This window comes from Homarus americanus, unplaced genomic scaffold (genome assembly GCF_018991925.1).
Source record: "Homarus americanus isolate GMGI-L3 unplaced genomic scaffold, GMGI_Hamer_2.0 scaffold27959, whole genome shotgun sequence".
NCBI lineage: Eukaryota > Metazoa > Arthropoda > Malacostraca > Decapoda > Nephropidae > Homarus > Homarus americanus.
The window spans coordinates 372,501-391,467 of record NW_024737608.1 but is presented as its reverse complement, the minus strand read 5'-3'; the positions used below and the strand labels follow the sequence as shown (position 1 = coordinate 391,467).

Below are 18,967 nucleotides of genomic sequence, written 5' to 3'. Positions count from 1 at the left end.
AGTATTGAGTCGCGGGATGAAAAATCAGACCTATAATACGGGATTTTTAATGAAGTTGTACTGTGGGAAGGAGAGAGGGAGAGAGAGAGAGGGAGAGAGAGGAGAGACAGGGAGGGAGGGAGGGTGGGAAACATGGGAGATGAAAGGTAATGTGGCTTTGGTTTATTCTGTGGGGGGAAGGAAGAGAAAGAAGGAAGGAAGGAAGGAAAGAAGGAGGATGTTGGAAGCAAGGTTGGAAGGGAAAGAGAGAGGAAGGGAAGGAGGAATGGAGGGAAACAGATGTGATTTAGAGGTGGGATGGTAGGTAGGTATGTTATGACGGAGGGGGAGGGAGAAAGAAGGGGAGAGGATGGAAGGGAGGAGAGAGAGGAAGGAAGGACGGAGGCAGGGAAGGAAGGAAAAAAGAAAGGGGGGACGGAAGGAGGATAGGAAGGAAAGAAAGAGGGAGTGGGGACGGAAATAAGGAAAGACAGAGGAAGGAAAGAAGGAGGGAAAGAGGGACTTAGGAACAAGTAAGGATGAAACACTCCTTAAACATTTCTTCCTGGGGTCATCATCTTCCTCACATACAATCTTTAATTCCCAGACGTTACCTACTCCTTCTCTTCCTCTTCCTCCTCCTCCTTCTCTTCTACCTCCAATTCGCTTTCATTGCCCTTTAGTTACTGTTGTTTGGGGTCGTCTCCTTTCCCTTAACTCCCCCCTTCCCCTCCCTCCTTCCCCTCCCATCACCCTCCCCCCTTCCCCTCCCTCCTCCCCGCCTCCCCTTACCCCTTCTAATCTCTCCTCACTGCCAATCACTTTACCCATTAAATACGATTGGAAAGAGGGTGGGGGGGGGTGTTATCCTGCCTGTTCCACTCCTTCAGTACCGCCAACTTCTCTCTATCTCTCTCTGTTTTTTTCTCTCTGCATCTCTCGTTCTCTCTATGTTTCTCTGTTTCTCTCTATCTATATCTCTCTCTCTTTCTCTCTATATCTCTGTTTTTCTCTCTCTCATTCTTTCTATATCCTTCTGTCTCTCTCTCTCTCTCTCTCTCTCTATCTACCCAACTATCTATCCATCGCTATCTCTCTCTCTCTTTTTCTCTCTATATCTCTGTTTTCTCTCTCTCTATCTCTATCTCTATCTCTCTCTCTCAGACACGAGTATAGTGAGGATGTGCTCTCAGGCAGTGTGGGGTTGAGTCTATGATCTGGTAATCGCATGCGACGCTGTGCCCGCCCCATCTGGTGTCTCCCTACCACTGACACACCCCATATTCACACCCTCTCTGGGGAGCTTCCTCGCCTCCCCAGAGAGATACACATCACCCCTGAAACACACACGTACGTAGGATATCACCCAGGAGGAGGTGATACATCTCCTGTGGGTGTAAGAGTGGTGTTTGTATCAAAGCAGAGTGGAGGGGAGATGTTTTAACCAGAGGCCAGACTCACCCAGGCTCGACCACAAGGTAGCTCTGGTAAAAAATTTCCCGACGGTGTTGCCAAGTTAATTACCTGATAAATGATGGCCTACCTGTGCACACCTGTTACCAATTTTATTTTTTCCGGGAGTGGATTTTTTTATTTTATTTTGTTTAATAAGAATATTTATTTTACCGATGATTAATACTCTAGAAATAAAAATCAATCAGGTTAACGACACTATATTCAAGAGAGTAAAATGTGATTATCTGAAAAGTTCCTCCGCTATAGGTATTCAAATTAAATGTTTTTCTTGTTCCATTTAAACTCTTAAGAGGCTTTAAATATCTCATCAATCAACTCATCAACTCAAACTATAATGTAGATTACGCTATACGCTATATATTAAATCAGGTTTATATACTTGGAGTTCTAATTTGGTATATATTGAGTGTTTGTTAGTAGAGTTGTGTTTATGTTTAAAGTAGTACGTGATTTGTAACAGAGAGAAGTTATATTTCGGGAGGAGGAATTTTTTATTATAACATTTACGTTGTTTATGAAGAAGAAATGAATTGATAATGAAGCAAAAACCTGTGTGTGTGTGTGTGTGTGTGTGTGTGTGTGTGTGTGTGTGTGTGTGTGTGTGTGCGATACCGAATTACAGGACTTAATTACAGAGAACGGAAAACAATATTGGCACAGCTATTAGAAGAACTGCATTACTAAAATTGAAAACTCTACTTTGTTAAAGGTTTATTAGTACTGTTTTCTGAGGAGCTGATTCAAAGTAGCGTCAAGGTGGAGATGGTGTTTGATGCTTCGTTAAATGGTACAGGTGGAACTTAGTCACACCTGTTTGAACACCTGGTGGACGTGAATTTTCGTGGTAATGGAAAATGTCACAAAAAGTAAAGTAGCTCGTCTTATTTCCAAGCTGAGACCCACAAGACAAGGCCCCACAGCGTTGCTCTCCCCAACACCCGCCCCGGGACACCAACAAGAGACACTCGTACAAGGAAGAGAAACTTTCACACCACTCTATTCTTCCCGCACCTGAACACGTCCTCCAGTCCTGTAGTGGAATAAGACACGAAAAAAAAAAAAACTACAAATTGGACTGCCGCCGTTGACATAAAGGTGAGTTCAATATTTAGACTAGCAGACAATAGCCCTGGAAAGCCCAAGAGTCTCGGACAACCATGGCCCCACAAAGAACCTGTGTTAATTATCCAAGGCCTCTATTACTCCGGCTAAAATATTGACAACCAATGGCACAGCGGATGTGTCGCGGTCCTCTCGTGTCACAATGTTTGGGACGACGTCGTTCATCTTAGTCGCTGTTTTTTTTTTCTTTCTTATGTTTTTATTATACAGCGGATGTTTGGGTTTTGTTCTTCGTGGGGTCGTATTAAAACACCTGGATATTTACTGATGACTGAACACATAAACTCATAAAAATGGACAAAAGGAATTAAATTCTCTGCTTGATAAAAATCTTGTCGAAGAAACTTAATAAAAAAAAGTCTTTTCCAAATGAAAACTGAGCGGTAGAAAATGTGTTTTTGAAGGAGAGGAGAAGGGCAGCAGAGTCTTAGAGCCATTCTTTTATTGGCCTATAGTGCACTGAAACAAAAACTATTGTGTCCCCAAACCTCGGTTAGACGAATTGCTCCCTAAGACAACGTTCCAGGGCCTTGGGGGACCTCCCGGACGGTGATCCTGACCTGAGGGTTGGCCGGTCTCTGAGTCAGGTGGCCGCTGTATACCAGAATCATAAAGGTGGTCATATTTACCGAGGTCTACATATATGGTGGGTAGTGTTACACGGGAAGCTGGTCTGTAGGGACAACACTGCCGGTACACTACTTAAAAAAAAAAAAAACTTTTCGTAGATTACTTCAGGGACTCTCATAAGGCTTCTTTTTTGCTCTTCTTTATTATACTCTTCATTCTTTCCCATTTTCTGTTTATTATTTTGTTCGAGTTTTCTATTCTTGTTCGTATATATAAAAAGAAAACATATGTACCTTTTCTTACCATTCCTTTGTCAATTATTAACAAAAAAAACCTTTCCTTTCTTCTCTTATCTCATTAATATTCAGTAACTTCACGTCTTCGGATTTTTTTTTCTTTTTTAGGGGGGGAATAATATTTTACCGTTTAATTTTTTTTCCAATAAGTTTAGTTTGTTTATCATACAATATAGAGACTGTGCTCACATTAGGTTTATGCTCGTTAAGTGTGAGGTGTGTGTGTGTGTGTGTGTGTGTGTGTGTGTGTGTGTGTGTGTGTGGCAGCAGGAGTGTATATATATATATTAGTTGTCCTGTATTGATACCATTGATCGCCCGTGTAAACTTCCACTGTGCGATACGTATGGATTTCCTGTGTGAGGGAGGTCTTCGTATATTGATGTTAGTGATTGACTGTAGGACTCTCCGACTGTCAGCCTCCCGACACCTGACTGTTTTGACTGCCAGCTTGTCAATAACAGACTGTCAACTCTCCGTTCTTGACAACTGACTATCAAAGGTGTTAGTTACTTGAGTGTGATCTGACTGTTAACAGATTCCTCCTACCGGTCAAGTTAAACAGATACAGTTAACGTGCTTCCGGCTGAGTTATGACACCTGTTGTTTGGTAACTGTTGTGTACTGACTGTTTAGACTGTCAACTGAGTGGGTGAATACATTAGACTTACCAACTTATATTTATACCAATAAATGTTTTGTTTGTTCGATGTCTTAGTGATATTACCTTTATGTGCGTGTGTGTGTGTGTGTGTGTGTGTGTGTTTAAAGAAAAGTTTCGATATGTACTCTCAACCCAGTGGGCAAACATCCCCTCCCTCCCTCCCCTCCGTCAACACTCGCCAGGCGTTGAACCGTCCTCACTCCCTCCCTCCCTCACCCTAAAAACAGATTATCATGTTATAAATAATCTCCAAGATGCATATATCAGAAAAATGTTGTAAGAAGCACCAACTCCACAGAGGCTCCAGCTTCTGTACTGTTCTTTCATACGAAGCTGAATCGCCCGACACTTTCTCAATACTCCAGCGACCCGCATTATGAGTAGATGTCACTAATGAGGGATATATTTAAAAATGCTCTAATACCTGTTCTAATCACCTAAATTTGTTGCGGACTAAGACCTTCTTGCCCCGTGGATATCTTGAGCTAAACATTAATATGGTAAAAGCTTCCATGGGAACCACTTCCATTAACGATGACAAAGTGCCTCGATGGCACCCAGGCAAACAGCCTTCTGGCTCTCTCTAAACGCGTTTTGACACTTCTCTCCCCTTAGTTGTATTTTACATTGAAGACCTGTGAAGTGGGGGGAAGGGATGGGGGATTTTTTGCGTTGTCTGGTTCACGCCCCGTAAGTCCCCGGTGAGTGGGCGACAAAGGGGGACTCTTGGGATGCTTAAGTCAAAACAAATAATTCAGGTGGTGACAAAGATTGCCGGGTGTGAGGTTGGCGGCTATACATTAAGTTCACATACACACATCGTTGCCACTTAGCTCGAGACTGTATAAAGTGACTGGACTTGTATCAAGGAATGAGGACCTTGATCACCTCCTTTCCAGACCATAAAAGTGTCTTTAATCCTGTCGTAACTTGCTCTAAGGAGGAGGCGCAATTAAAAGTCAGAGAAAAAGGTATGAAAATGGAAAAGCCTCATAGATACTGTCGCTTACACACCCGTGTTGTTTCGCGCCATCAGCGGCCCTCGCTCAGACCTCGTGTCATATTTTCTTGGCGACCTCCACATGTGGCTGCGTCTTGGACCAATCAGCTAGACGGAGTAGCTCACATATTTGTAACAAAGCATCTTATTGGACAAGAAAATTTGTGGAGCTCCGCCCTACTTACTCAGCGATGATTTACCGGTACGGTGATTGGCCGAGGGGTTGGTAGGCGTGGCTTCTTGGTGGCTCAAGGGCGCATACTCGCCGCGCCACCTCTGTGGTGTAATATTACACTTGCCGCCTCACCGTCCATCATTCTTTTTGCGGTCGGCTAACAGCTCGCGACTCTGACCGTAGCGCGTGAGACAGTGACAACCATGAACCACGTTCCGTCACCCACCAGTGCCTCTCCTACTGGAGTGGCCTCCAAGAAGGAAGACCACATCAAGCGCCCCATGAACGCCTTCATGGTGTGGTCCCGCATGCAACGACGCAAGATTGCACAAGAAAATCCCAAGATGCACAACTCTGAAATCTCCAAACGATTAGGTTCTGAGTGGAAGCTGCTCACAGAGGCAGAGAAACGTCCCTTCATCGACGAGGCCAAACGACTCCGCGCCCAGCACATGAAGGAACACCCCGACTACAAGTATCGTCCCCGCAGGAAGCCCAAGACTCTTCAGAAGAACGGCTACAGCTTCCCACTTCCTTACTTGGCAACTTCAGCGCTGGACCCACTCGGGCCGCTCCACCAGACCTACTACTCGACGCCCGCCGTGCCCTCCCCGCTGGACGTTGCGGGGGACAAGTCTCGGCTCTTCCCCGGCGCTGGTTTCACTCACCACTTCTACCACGGCTTTGACCCGCAACACTTCAGTAAGTTGGCCGCCGCTCAGGACCACTACAAACCAATGACCTCTTTGGCTTGCAACGACTCCGCCGCTGCCGCCGCCGCCGCCAGCGTCTCCGCCGCCTCCATGGGCGGCATGTCAACAGTTTCAGCCTTGTACTCATCGCTGTACTCCAAGTCCGCATCATCCCTGCTGTCTGGTATGTCAGCGGGCTTAACCGGCGGGCAGCAAGCGCCGCAGACACAGCTCTACCCTGGATACCCACCCACCGTCGACCAGCTCCGCCGACCTGTGTCGGTCATCTTCTGAGACGACCAGCCACCGCGACCCGAGACACCGTAATGTACAGAAGGCCGCCAAGTGTACATAGTGTACAGTACAGTAGTGAAGAGTGGACACGATACACCCCGACCCTGCTGGGTTTAGTAAACTGTGTGTGGAGACAAACTCCGGGTGTAGTGTGAGAGCCTGGGTGTATGGCGGCCTATGTCGTGTCGTGGTGGTGTCATGCCAGGCAAGGTACCATAACAAGTCAGGTGTGGTGCCAGGTGTAGTGCCTGGTGTACTGCCATGTATTGTGTGTCAGTAGGTCGTGCGTGGCCTGTCTTGTGGCAATGTAAGTACTCTTATAGAGTTTCTGTTTCATGAAATTATTCCGTAAAGTGAATTATTTACCATGAAGTGTGACTTACATTGCTCCCGGACCCGATGTTAAATTAACCAAGTGTACAAGTGCGTCTAGACTAGTCTTTTGAAGCTCATCTATGGAATATATTTAACTTTTTGTTGTTTTATGTTGAATTATATGTGTCAACGTACTTTTGTACTATGTACATAACAGATGGCTGATGTTAATAATAATTATAATATTAATAATAATAATCGGTACAAGAATTACCCTCTCTTTTATTGGCCAATCCCTATTTCTATATTAATCCTAATGAATCCCAATCGGTTACATAAGTCATTCCCAATCATCAATGTGCAGTTATACAGCGAGATGGACTTGGTTAGTCAGTAATGAATGAACCGTCCCATACAATATGACGCCCTCAGTAGATCCAAGAGTCTGTATCACTGCTTTATACTCACAACCAAGTGTTATCGCTCAACCCTCAATAATCTCCAGCACTGAGTGAAAATTTCTGGCGCTTTGGATTTTTTTAGTAATATTATTGGTTAATTATTTCCAGGGACGAGAATTTCCAAAGCGCTGGGTGATAATCTCCTAGCGCTGGTAGATGCTGATTGATAATTTATGATAACTGATAATCTCTAGCGATTACTGAATATATGTTACATTAAACAATAATCTCTGGCGATAACGAAACAAAATTCTAACGCTGACTGATACTCCCTGACGATGGCAGATAATTCCTAGCGCTAACAGATAATCTCCAGCGTTGACATATAATCTCTGGCGTTGGATATTAATCTCTGGTGCTAACTGATTATCTCAAGCGCTAACCGATTATTTCTAACACAGAGTAATAATCTCTAGCGCTAACAGCTAACCTCTTGAATTGCTTAATAATTTATGGCGCTGATAAATAATTGCTAGCGCTGACAAATAGTTTTTGGCGCTGACTAAGGAACTCTGGCGATAATATATAATCTCTAGCTCTAATTAATTAACAAAAAAGGTCAATTATCTCCAGCGCTGAGTGTTAAAATAAAACACACCAAAAAGATAAAAACAAATTAACTCTGAATGATAATAATTTCTGGAACCTAAGAAATTATATAAGCTAAAAAAATAATCTCCGGCGCTGGGAAATAATACACGTCGGAGATTAATGTGAGATAGAGGGAGGAGGAGGAGGAAGGGGGGGGGGGTTAAGTGGCGTAGGGGAGGATGATTCCCTTCTGAATTATTCACGAGAGGAATAATTAGGATTATAGCTATCAAGGGCCGGGATAATCCTCACGAGGGTAATTATGTTACATTAACTAACTACTTGACACTAATACGTGACGTCATCCAGGAATTACAGGACATACATACATACATCCATCCATACATAAATACATACATACATACATACATACATACATACATACATACATACATACATACAAACAAATAAAACTCACCTGTTCTACCTACAATATATCTGAGGTAATTAAGGTATTAAATTAAGTCAGGTAATTTAGCAACACCTGTGTATTAATTAGACAATACACTATACGGTAACCAGGTGTAATGACCAACTTATACTATGACTATGTATTGGTGTTATACATACACGTATATGTATAGACAAATACATAAACACACATTAATCTCAATTTAACACTATGTATAAATATGTATATATGCTCTTCCTTAATCCTAGATAGAAGAAAAACTATCTATACATTATACATGAGTTATACATGAGAAACTTTATGTATACTTCATCGTCTGTGTTACACCTTTTAATTAAACCTGAAATTAGGCAAATAATATGGAAAGAGAACTCAGTAACATAGCTAACGGATTCTATACTATTTTATGATTCTTTTACAAACTACTACGGTAACATAATAAGAGAGAGAGAGAGAGAGAGAGAGAGAGAGAGAGAGAGAGAGAGAGAGACACTACCAGTTAATCAGCAAAAATTATCACCAAATTCTATGACGCAGTACCATTACAAACTACTAAGTAAACAGACGGTAATAATAATGACGATCTGAGACTCAAGTATAAAGTCATTCGATTCAATCAGCAACACTCGTAATGTAACAATTATTATCCATCCCAGATTAACTAACAAGGAGCCAAGGGATGTTACGTAAGGGGGGTTTAACGACACGGAACGGCCAGTCAGTAGCAGTAACTAGTAGTAGTAGTAGTAGTAGTAGTAGTAGTAGTAGTAGTAGTAGTAGGGGGAGGTAGTAGCAGGAATCAACAGTTGCAGTAATAGTTAGTAGTAGTGATAGGTATGATAGTAGCAGCAGAAGTAGTCAGAAGTAGTAGTGGTAGGTAACCATAGAAGCAACAGTGACAATCAGTAGCGGCAGTAGAAGTAGGTAGTTAGTAACAGCGGCAGTAGTAGCATTATTAGCGGTAGGTAGTAGCAGAATGTAGTCAGTAGCAGCAGCGTCAGCAGTAACAGTAGCAGTAGGTAGTCAGTAGCAGCAGCGTCAGCAGTAACAGTAGCAGTAGGTAGTCAGTAGCAGCAGCGTCAGCAGTAACAGTAGCAGTAGGTAGTCAGTAGCAGCAGCGTCAGCAGTAACAGTAGCAGTAGGTAGTCAGTAGCAGCGTCAGCAGTAACAGTAGCAGTAGGTAGTCAGTAGCAGCAGCGTCAGTGCAATAGAAGCAGTAGGTAGTCAGTAGCAGCAGCACAGTAAGGCAACAGTAATGGGTGATCAGCAGCAGCAGCAACAGTAACAGTAGCAGTAGGTAGTCAGCAGCAGCAGCGTCAGCAGTAGTTGGTGCAACAGAGGTAGTCAGCAGCAGCAGCGTCAGCAGTAACAGTAGCAGTAGGTAGTCAGTAACAGTAGCAGCAGCGTCAGCAGTAACAGTAGCAGTAGGTAGTCAGTAGCAGCAGCGTCAGCAGTAACAGTAGCAGTAGGTAGTCAGTAGCAGCAGCGTCAGCAGTAACAGTAGTAGTAGGTAGTCAGTAGCAGCAGCGTCAGCAGTAACAGTAGCAGTAGGTAGTCAGTAGCAGCAGCGTCAGCAGTAACAGTAGTAGTAGGTAGTCAGTAGCAGTAGCGGCAACAGTAGGTAGTCAGTAGCAGTAGCGGCAACAGTAGGTAGTCAGTAGCAGTAGCGGCAACAGTAGGTAGTCAGTAGCAGTAGCGGCAACAGTAGGTAGTCAGTAGCAGTAGCGGCAGCAGTAGGTAGTCAGTAGCACTAGTGGCAGTAGCAGCAGTAGCGGTAGGCAGTAGCAGTAGGTATAGTCAGTAACAACAGCATGGCAGTCGTAGCAGTATTAACGGTAGGTAGTAGCAATAGTGATAGTCAGTCGTAACATCAGCTGCAATCAGTAGCACTAGTAGCAATAACAAACATCAGAAGCAGTTAGCCTTAATATCGACAATCAGTAACAAAAGTAAAAGCAGCAGTAACAGTCAATAACAGTAACTGACAGTAACAATCAATAACAGTAACTGACAGTAACAGTCAATAACAGTAACTAACAGTAACATTCAATAACAGTAGCTAACAGTAACAGTCAATAACAGTAACTAACAGTAACAATCAATAACAGTAACAGTCAATAACAGTAACTAACAGTAACAGTCAATAACAGTAACTGTCAATAACAGTAACAGTCAATAACAGTAACTAACAGTAGCAGTAAATAACAGTAACAGTCAATAATAGTAACTAACAGTAACAGTAGCTAACAGTAACAGTCAATAACAGTAACTAACAGTAACAATCAATAACAGTAACAGTCAATAATAGTAACTAACAGCAACAGTCAATAACAGTAACAGTCAAAAACAGTAACAGCCAATAACAGTAACAGTCAATAACAGTAACAGTCAATAACAGTAACAGTCAATAACAGTAACAGTCAAAAACAGTAACAGCCAATAACAGTAACAGTAGCTAACAGTAACAGTCAATAATAGTAACTAACAGCAACAGTCAATAACAGTAACAGTCAATAACAGTAACTAACAGTAACAGTCAATAACTGTAACAGTCAATACCAGTAACAGTCAATAACAGTAACAGTAATAACACTAACAGTCAATAACACTAACAGTCAATAATAGTAACAGTCAATAACACTAACAGTCAATAACAGTAACAGTCAATAACACTTACAGTCAATAACAGTAACAGTCAATAACACTAACAGTCAATAACACTAACAGTCAATAACAGTAACAGTCAATAACAGTAACAGTCAACAACACAAACAGTCAATAACAGTAACAGTCAATAACAGTAACAGTCAATAACAATAACAGTCAATAACAGTAACAGTCAATAACACTAACAGTCAATAACAGTAACAGTCAATAACACTAACAGTCAATAACAGTAACAGTCAATAACACTAACAGTCAATAACAGTAACAGTCAATAACACTAACAGTCAATAACAGTAACAGTCAATAACACTAACAGTCAATAACAGTAACAGTCAATAACACTAACAGTCAATAACAGTAACAGTCAATAACAGTAACAGTCAATAACAGTAACAGTCAATAACAGTAACAGTCAATAACACTAACAGTCAATAACACTAACAGTCAATAACAGTAACAGTCAATAACACTAACAGTCAATAACACTAACAGTCAATAACACTAACAGTCAATAACAGTAACAGTCAATAACAGTAACAGTAACAGTACCCCAAAATAACCAGAAAAAAAAACCAGAGGGTTGTCATCGGAGACTCACTCAACCAAACAAGAATGTAATACCTTAGTAATCCTTCCAGTTGTGTAATATAATCAATAGACGACACTTCCAGTACGCTGCGGTGTTGAATAATCGATATAATCCGCTATAATCTTCCCCCCCCCCTTTATTCCCTTCCCCCTTTTTTTTTCCTCCCATCTCCTTCTTCTTTTCTCCTATTATTGTCCTTCTTTATCGCCTCTTCTGTTTCTCCATCTCCGCGGAAAGAGAATCTCTGCGGGAGGGATTGTGTGTGTGAGAGAGAGAGAGAGAGAGAGAGAGAGAGAGAGGAGGGATAAGCTGACGTTTTCATTTTTTTTATTATTTTTGATTTTTATTTATATATATATATTTTTGGGGCCTAAGGATGAAGTGTTATGGCTTTCGAACGTGTGTGTGTGTGTGTGTGTGTGTGTGTGTGTGTGTGTGTGTGTATGTGTGTCTACATGTCACCACTCACTCACTCCTTTCACTCAACATGTCACTCAAAAAAAAAAAAAATCCAAACGATAACATTTAATTGATATTCTGAATATTTTAAAAAACCCTAAATATTTTTTTTCTTCAACTAAACAAAAATTAAAATAAATTCCTATTATTATTTTTTTTTATAACATTTAAATTCTGAAATAAAAACAATACCTTATTACAGCTAATTTATTTACACATACATAATATTAAAATACTTCATAGTTGTATCTCCATTATTTATCAATTTACAACTACTAAGTATATATTTTTTTCCTCGTTAACTTTCAATATTCACAACAAACTTCAAAGAACCGGAAATTAATACAAATTACCGGATTATCCTAATTATCACCAGAATAAATAACTCGAGTATAAATCATTTGAAGAGGTATTATTATTATTATTTTTTATTATTTATCTTTTATTACCATTTATCGAGTCTTTCTACTATTCCCCGCATCATCACTTGTTCTCAAAGCTCTTCCGACGTTTATTACTTCCTCTCTTTTATTCCCATTTTTGCCTCATCTCTTTTATCGTCTTATTTATGTATTCCTATCTTTTTTTACTTTATCCTTTAGTGTATTTAGTTATTAATTTTATTTTATTTCCATTTAAGTTACTTTCGCCGTCTTTGCTTCTTCTTCTTCTTCTTCTTCTTATTCTTCTTCTTTTTCTTCTACCTAACAAATTTATTCTAATCCCTCATCAATTTTACCCCAATCCCCAAATTTATTCTAATCACGGACATGTTATTTTCATCTCCATATTTAATCTAAAATACACCTAACTACAGTTTCTTCTTCCCTACTAAAAAAATAAATCATCATACAGTATAATTTTTTCCGCAGGTGGTCTATGATTTTTTTTAATGATTTTTAAATGTGATTATAGATGATTATACGTGAATAATTATTTCAGGGTCTATAATCATATGTTTGGTGTTGGTCGACATTACCTATTTTCGTATTATTATTATTATTATTATTATTATTATTATTATTATTATTATTGTTATAATTATTATTATTATTATTATTATTATTATTATTATTATTATTATTATTATTATTATTATTATTATTATTATTATTATTATTATTATTATTATTATTATTATTATTATTTTACTTTTCTTCATTTTATTTTCAACTTCTTGTTCTTAATTTTCTTCCTTTCCTTCTTGTTATTGTTCTAATTATTTGTTCTCTTTCTTTATCTTCTTCGTTAGTCTTCATTTATAATCTTCTTTTCAATACATTTTTCTTCTTTGCTCTCTCTCTCTCTCATCTCCCAGAGTTATCCTATTTCCTTTCTCCCCTCTCTGCTCCTCCTCCTCCTCCCCCTCTACCTCTTCTATTTTTGTTCATTCTCTCCTTCTCTTTTCCTTATTTTCATTCGCTTACTGAGGTATATGTTTGTTTTTCTTTCTATCTCACTCCTTTATCATATTCTCTCCCTTGCCTATATTTTATCCTTGATTCTTCCGCTATTCTGCATTTATCCGGTGTGTTAGTTCCTTGTTCTCCATGGTTCTCTTTTCTCTTTCTCTTTTCCCTTTTTAACTCTATCTCTCTCTCTCTCTATCATTTTGTTTCACTTTCTCTCTCTTACATCCCCTTACCCTTCGTCTCTCTCCCTTTCCCTGCATCTCTCTCTCTCTCTCTCTGCCTGCACGGTGGTCGGCTAGCAGCAGTCACCCACCTGTGGAGCAACTCTCTCCCTCTGACCACTAAACCCCAAATATTGAAACAAAGTCAAGAGGGAGATGAAAGAGCTTTAGAGGATGGGGGAAGAGGAGGGAAGGAAGAGGAGGAGTGTAGGGAGAGAGGAGGCAAGGGGGAGTGTAGGGTGAAGAGAAGGAAGAGAAGGAGGAGGAGGAGGAGGAGAGGAGGTAGAGGGAGAGGAGGAGGCAAGGGGGAGTGTAGGGTGAAGAGAAGGAAGAGAAGGAGGAGGAGGAGGAGGAGAGGAGGTAGAGGGAGAGGAGGAGGAAGAAGAGAAGGGGGGAGGGAGAAGGGAGGAAAGAGGAGGAATGTATGGAGAATGAAAGGAGACGAGAGGAGAGGATGGGGAGGTAGGGAATGAGAAGAGGAGGAGGAGGAGAGGAGGAGGAGGAGTGTAGGGAGAATGGAAAGAGAGAGGAGGCAGGGATGGGGGAGGAGTAAGGTGAGAGAAGGGAAGAGGAGGAGGAGCGAGGAAAATGGAGTGGAGAGAGAGAGAGAGAGAGAGAGAGAGAGAGAGAGAGAGAGAGAGAGAGAGAGAGAGAGACCTAAAACAGTAAATTGCAGAACTATCTTCAACCATTTCAACAGGTCTTGGAGAAGCAAACACAATACAAGAGGGTCAAAGATTCTCCAACCACCCAATCGCTAATGGCCCATCAGGAACAAACGACCAAATTAACGACACATGGGGGGGGATGGGGGAAGGGGGGTGGAGGTGGAGGGGTAGGGGGGGGTGCTTACTACCTACTTATTACGAACTACTTGCCCGATACCTGCCTATTGGAGGGGACTTTAACTACCTGTCGTTAGCATTCGGTCGTCAAGGAAAGACTGTCGAATAATGGACTTGAAATTGATGGATAACTACCGGTTGATTTCTAACTACTCCTCGAAGGCTAATTACCTGTCGATCTTTATGGATAATTACCGTTAGATTTTTAACTACCGTGCGATCCTTAACTATACCCTCCGAAGGCTAATCACCTGTCGGGTTAACTGCTGATAGCTCTCCTTAACCAGTTACCCGTTAAGTCCTCAATTAATAATCAAAGACCATCTACCTGTCGATTCATAAGCCTGAACTCTACCATCTAAGGATTAATTACCCTACATGCAGCTCTAACTACCCTATATATAAACCTAACTACTGTGCGTATAGACCAAACTAACCTATATATAGATCTCTCAACCATATAAATATATTTCTAAATACTGTACATATATACTGTATAAAATCTAACTTAACCTAACCTGAAAATACGATGGAAAATTCTGCTCGAACAAATATTATAAAAAAAAATGCTATATTGCTTCTGTATCGCTCTTATTGGTCGATTTACATGATGTCATGGCTGATATAAAAAAAAAACTCTAATTGGTTGAAATCATTATGTCAATGCGTGTCGTCATTACCTAAAACGCCCTTGATTGGTTCCTGGAATCGACAGAAAATGTATAATTTATTTTTATTGGTTATAATGTTTATTTTATTTACTTTATTTCCAGAGACGAAAAAAAAAAAACATTACGAAATTATTACCCAAAGTAAATCTCACCAAAATAGCGTCAATAGCTGCTTCTTCTTCTTCCTCTAGTATGTGAAGTAACGCTATTATAATGATCATTTTTTGTGTTATTTACGATATATGATGAATTTATAATGAGTTGTCATCATCTTTAACCTCTAAAATAAACCTGACAGACGACAAATTTCCAGTCGCTTATTATCTTGAAAAACATTGAAAAAGAATAATTTTTTTCTTCTTATATTTACATATATTTATTTTACATTATAAATATTCTGATTATTTTCATTGGTCTTGTAATTACTTATTTATTCTCTCTATTCCTTATTTTAACAGTTTTTTCTTCAGAGGATAATTCATATAAAACACACACACACACACACACACACACACACACACACACACCAATGTACACATGATTAATAAGCAGCAGATGTTAGTTACCTCACCTTCCTACACCTCACCTTACCTCAATCTCATACATACATACATACATACATACATACATACATACATACATACCTACATACATTCATACATACATACATACATACATACATACATACATACATACGCTCCACGTCTTGCTATCCTCTCATGTGCTCTTCTTCTCCTTTCTCTACGTCCATATCCTTCACCCTATCCTTCTATCTATCTATCTCCTTCTTTGTCTTCCCCTCTCTCCCTCCTACCATCATCTTCAGATTTTTTATACCGATTTTATTCATTTTTCATTTAGGATTTTCTCTCCATTTTGTCCTGACCATCAGAGCTCATCCTGACCATCATCCTGACCGTCTTCCCTGATCCTCTTACCTGATCCTACTCCCTGATCTTCCTCCCTGATCTTCCACCCTGACTTCCTCCCTGATATTCCTCCCTGACCATCCTCCCTGATCTTCCACCCGGATATTCCTCCCTGACCATCCTCCCTGATCTTCCACCCGGATATTCCTCCCTGACCATCTTCCCTGATCCTCTTCCCTGATCCTCTTGCATTAACACGAACAATACTGTCTTAACGTGTTGACATGTAAGGTCATCTGCCACAAGTGAGGTCAATCTTTACAATGAACCACACTGTTATGGAGCTGATACACCACAGACGACACTAGGGTACAGCGTCACTTTGCAATGGACGATTCTACTATGCAGGTAAATTGCAATAGTTGTTTATACTATGCATGCAGCTTCTTTGCACACACACACACACGCACACACACACACACACACACATACACACAACCCTATTTGCAGCTGATTTGCAATATAGGTCTTTCTCATGCAGGAGCTATGCAACAAGCAACCCAACACACAGTTCATATACAAGGAAACTCAGCCCACTGTATAACTGTCCCATTTACGACAGACTCAACTTGCAGCTAAGGGGGAGGGCAGAGTGTGTGGCCGCCGCTTGACGCTAGTTTGCGGCCGGGGGAGCGCTGCGGTCGACGGCTGTGTCAATATCGCGGGTCGCATGCGGTGTGTTCCTCGCGGTAATTGAGGCCGCGTTACAATAGGTAGCTGACTCGTTAAGCGACTGTGCTGTGAGAGGTTTCGTTGGTCGCGTTGAACGATGGCCGGAGGATGTGTAGAGATGAGTGTAAGGATGTGTACTGTTGTGTGGTCACCTAAGACACAGACACACACACACACACAGACACACACACACAAACTCCTTCACACCTGCATCACACCTGAATCCTATATAGTTAAGAATCACGATTAGAATTGACTAAATTATTTATACCAAATTATTAATCAATTTACTAGAACAACAAACTATATAATTATGATTAAAAAAAAAGTTTTGCCACATCACCCTCATAAAATAATAGCCTCAAGGAACTTTTGTTTACAGCAATGAACAGCGTTATACCTGGACTGGAGTTTGTTATTTTAATTACAGGTGAGTTACTGTCATATTAGACCACCAGGTAAATGTGATAAAGGATTTAAGTGTTATTATTTTTATTGTTATTATTGTTGTTATTATTGTTATTATTATTATTTTTAGGCATAGAAAAGCAAAATAAATAGAGGGCATAAAATGAGAGAGAATAAAGGAGGAATTAATAAAGATAATAAAACAAGGAAGAAAAACACATAGAAAGCAGTAGAATCCAGAAAAAATAACCAAAAAATCACTAAACAAAATATTTCAATAAAGAATAATAAATAAAATAAGAAATAAAATAAATGAGCAAACATGTAGAATAAAGACGTAACACCACGAAAAAGAATAAATCCCTTTGAAAAAATCTTTATTCCTTCCATGAATAAATTATCAGCGGTGAATAGATTTACAACTATTATTAATCACTTTTAAACTAATTTATTATTCATTTTCTATCATTAATAATCGTTATTCATTTATCTTCTTCATGTACAATATTTTCCATGATATACACTGACCTAAATAACAACTAATTCTTTCTTTAACGATTCTAATGAAATGTGTATATATAGGAGAAAGATTCATACGAGGTGATGTTTTTATCCGATGGGAAAAATGACGCCTGTATCGGCACGGCATTGAATACAAAACGAACTAATACAAAATTGGAAGAAAAATACAGTAGGTTAGTTTTTATGTATTATGTACTGTATAAATTTATTTTTATATGTATATATGGTTTTTTTTTGGATAACGTGAACAGCGACGCAAATGGTATAAAGAAATAAGTAAATATAGTATTTTATTTGTTACAGTATTAATACAGGTATTCTGTATTCTGGAACAAATATACACCAAACTTTATCATTTCATTTTATATATATATATTTTTTATTTTTTATTTATTCCTTTGGATAAATTGACGTTCAAAACAAAACTTTATTCACTTTTTTTATTATATATTTTTATTTTTATTTTATTTATTTTTCATTCATATATAAAATCATTGTAGAATTTTATCAATTTTTTTTATATAACGAACGACAAATCTTTATCCTATGATTTCAATAAATAGACAAAATTTACCTGACCTCTATTGCCCACCACCTTACGTGATAGAAGGAAGAATAAGAGAAGAATCAATAAAACAGGGAATAACGGTAAGAAAGATGACTAAAAGACACAATAAATCACCATAAATCAATAACTAAACACAATACCTTGGCACCATATCCTGCTGTCTAAGTTATCTGTGTGTGCTCGGGTTGTGATGATGGTGTCGATGCGGCACAATGGTGAAGAGTCCTGCAGGAGAAGATGGTGAAGAGTCCTGCAGGAGAAGATGGTGAAGAGTCCTGCAGGGGAAGATGGTGAAGAGTCCTGCAGGGGAAGACGAGATATAATATAAACAATAACTAGTTACTATGGTGTATTGTGATCATATAGTGAATGGAATTATATTAAGGGGGGGAGATAGTGTTTGATGATTGAATTTTCCTGAGTACAGTGACTTAACCTTCCTGAGTACAGTGACTTAACCTTCCTGAGTACAGTGACTTAACCTTCCTGAGTACAGTGACTTAACCTTCCTGAGTACAGTGACTTAACCTTCCTGAGTACAGTGACAACCTTCCTGAGTACAGTGACTTAACCTTCCTGAGTACAGTGACTTAACCTTCCTGAGTACAGTGACTTAACCTCCCTGAGTACAGTGACTCAACCTTCCTGAGTACAGTGACTTAACCTTCCTGAGTACAGTGACTTAACCTCCCTGAGTACAGTGACTTTATACCCTCAAGTCAATCAGTACTTGCATTCATAAAACTGACTAACGCAAGTAAACAAAAAACAAACAAACAAAACACACAAATACACTCCATGTAAAAATATATAAATTAAGTTTTGAATAATATAAATAAAAAAAAAAATGAAGCCAACATGTGTCCCCAATAGAATGATTTACAACGAATTAAAGAAAATTTTGATTGATTCCTTACAATAAAATAAACTTAACAAGGAAACTAGGTGATTGATTTT

The 18,967-nt window shown here is 39.5% G+C and overlaps 1 protein-coding gene across 1 annotated transcript; it reads left to right on the top strand.

The window, feature by feature from the left end:
- The first annotated feature begins 5,358 nt into the window (after nucleotides 1-5,358).
- On the top strand, nucleotides 5,359-6,856 carry LOC121873488 (transcription factor Sox-14-like). Its single transcript, XM_042377079.1, has one exon. It carries the CDS (start codon nucleotides 5,486-5,488, stop codon nucleotides 6,266-6,268), a length of 783 nt encoding a protein of 260 aa, XP_042233013.1. The 5' UTR covers nucleotides 5,359-5,485; the 3' UTR covers nucleotides 6,269-6,856.
- The last annotated feature ends 12,111 nt before the right edge of the window (nucleotides 6,857-18,967 follow it).

What these genes read in the sequence shown, in the direction of transcription:
- LOC121873488 (XM_042377079.1), top strand. Translation starts at nt 5,486, where the DNA reads ATGAACCACGTTCCGTCACCCACCAGTGCCTCTCCTACTGGAGTGGCC.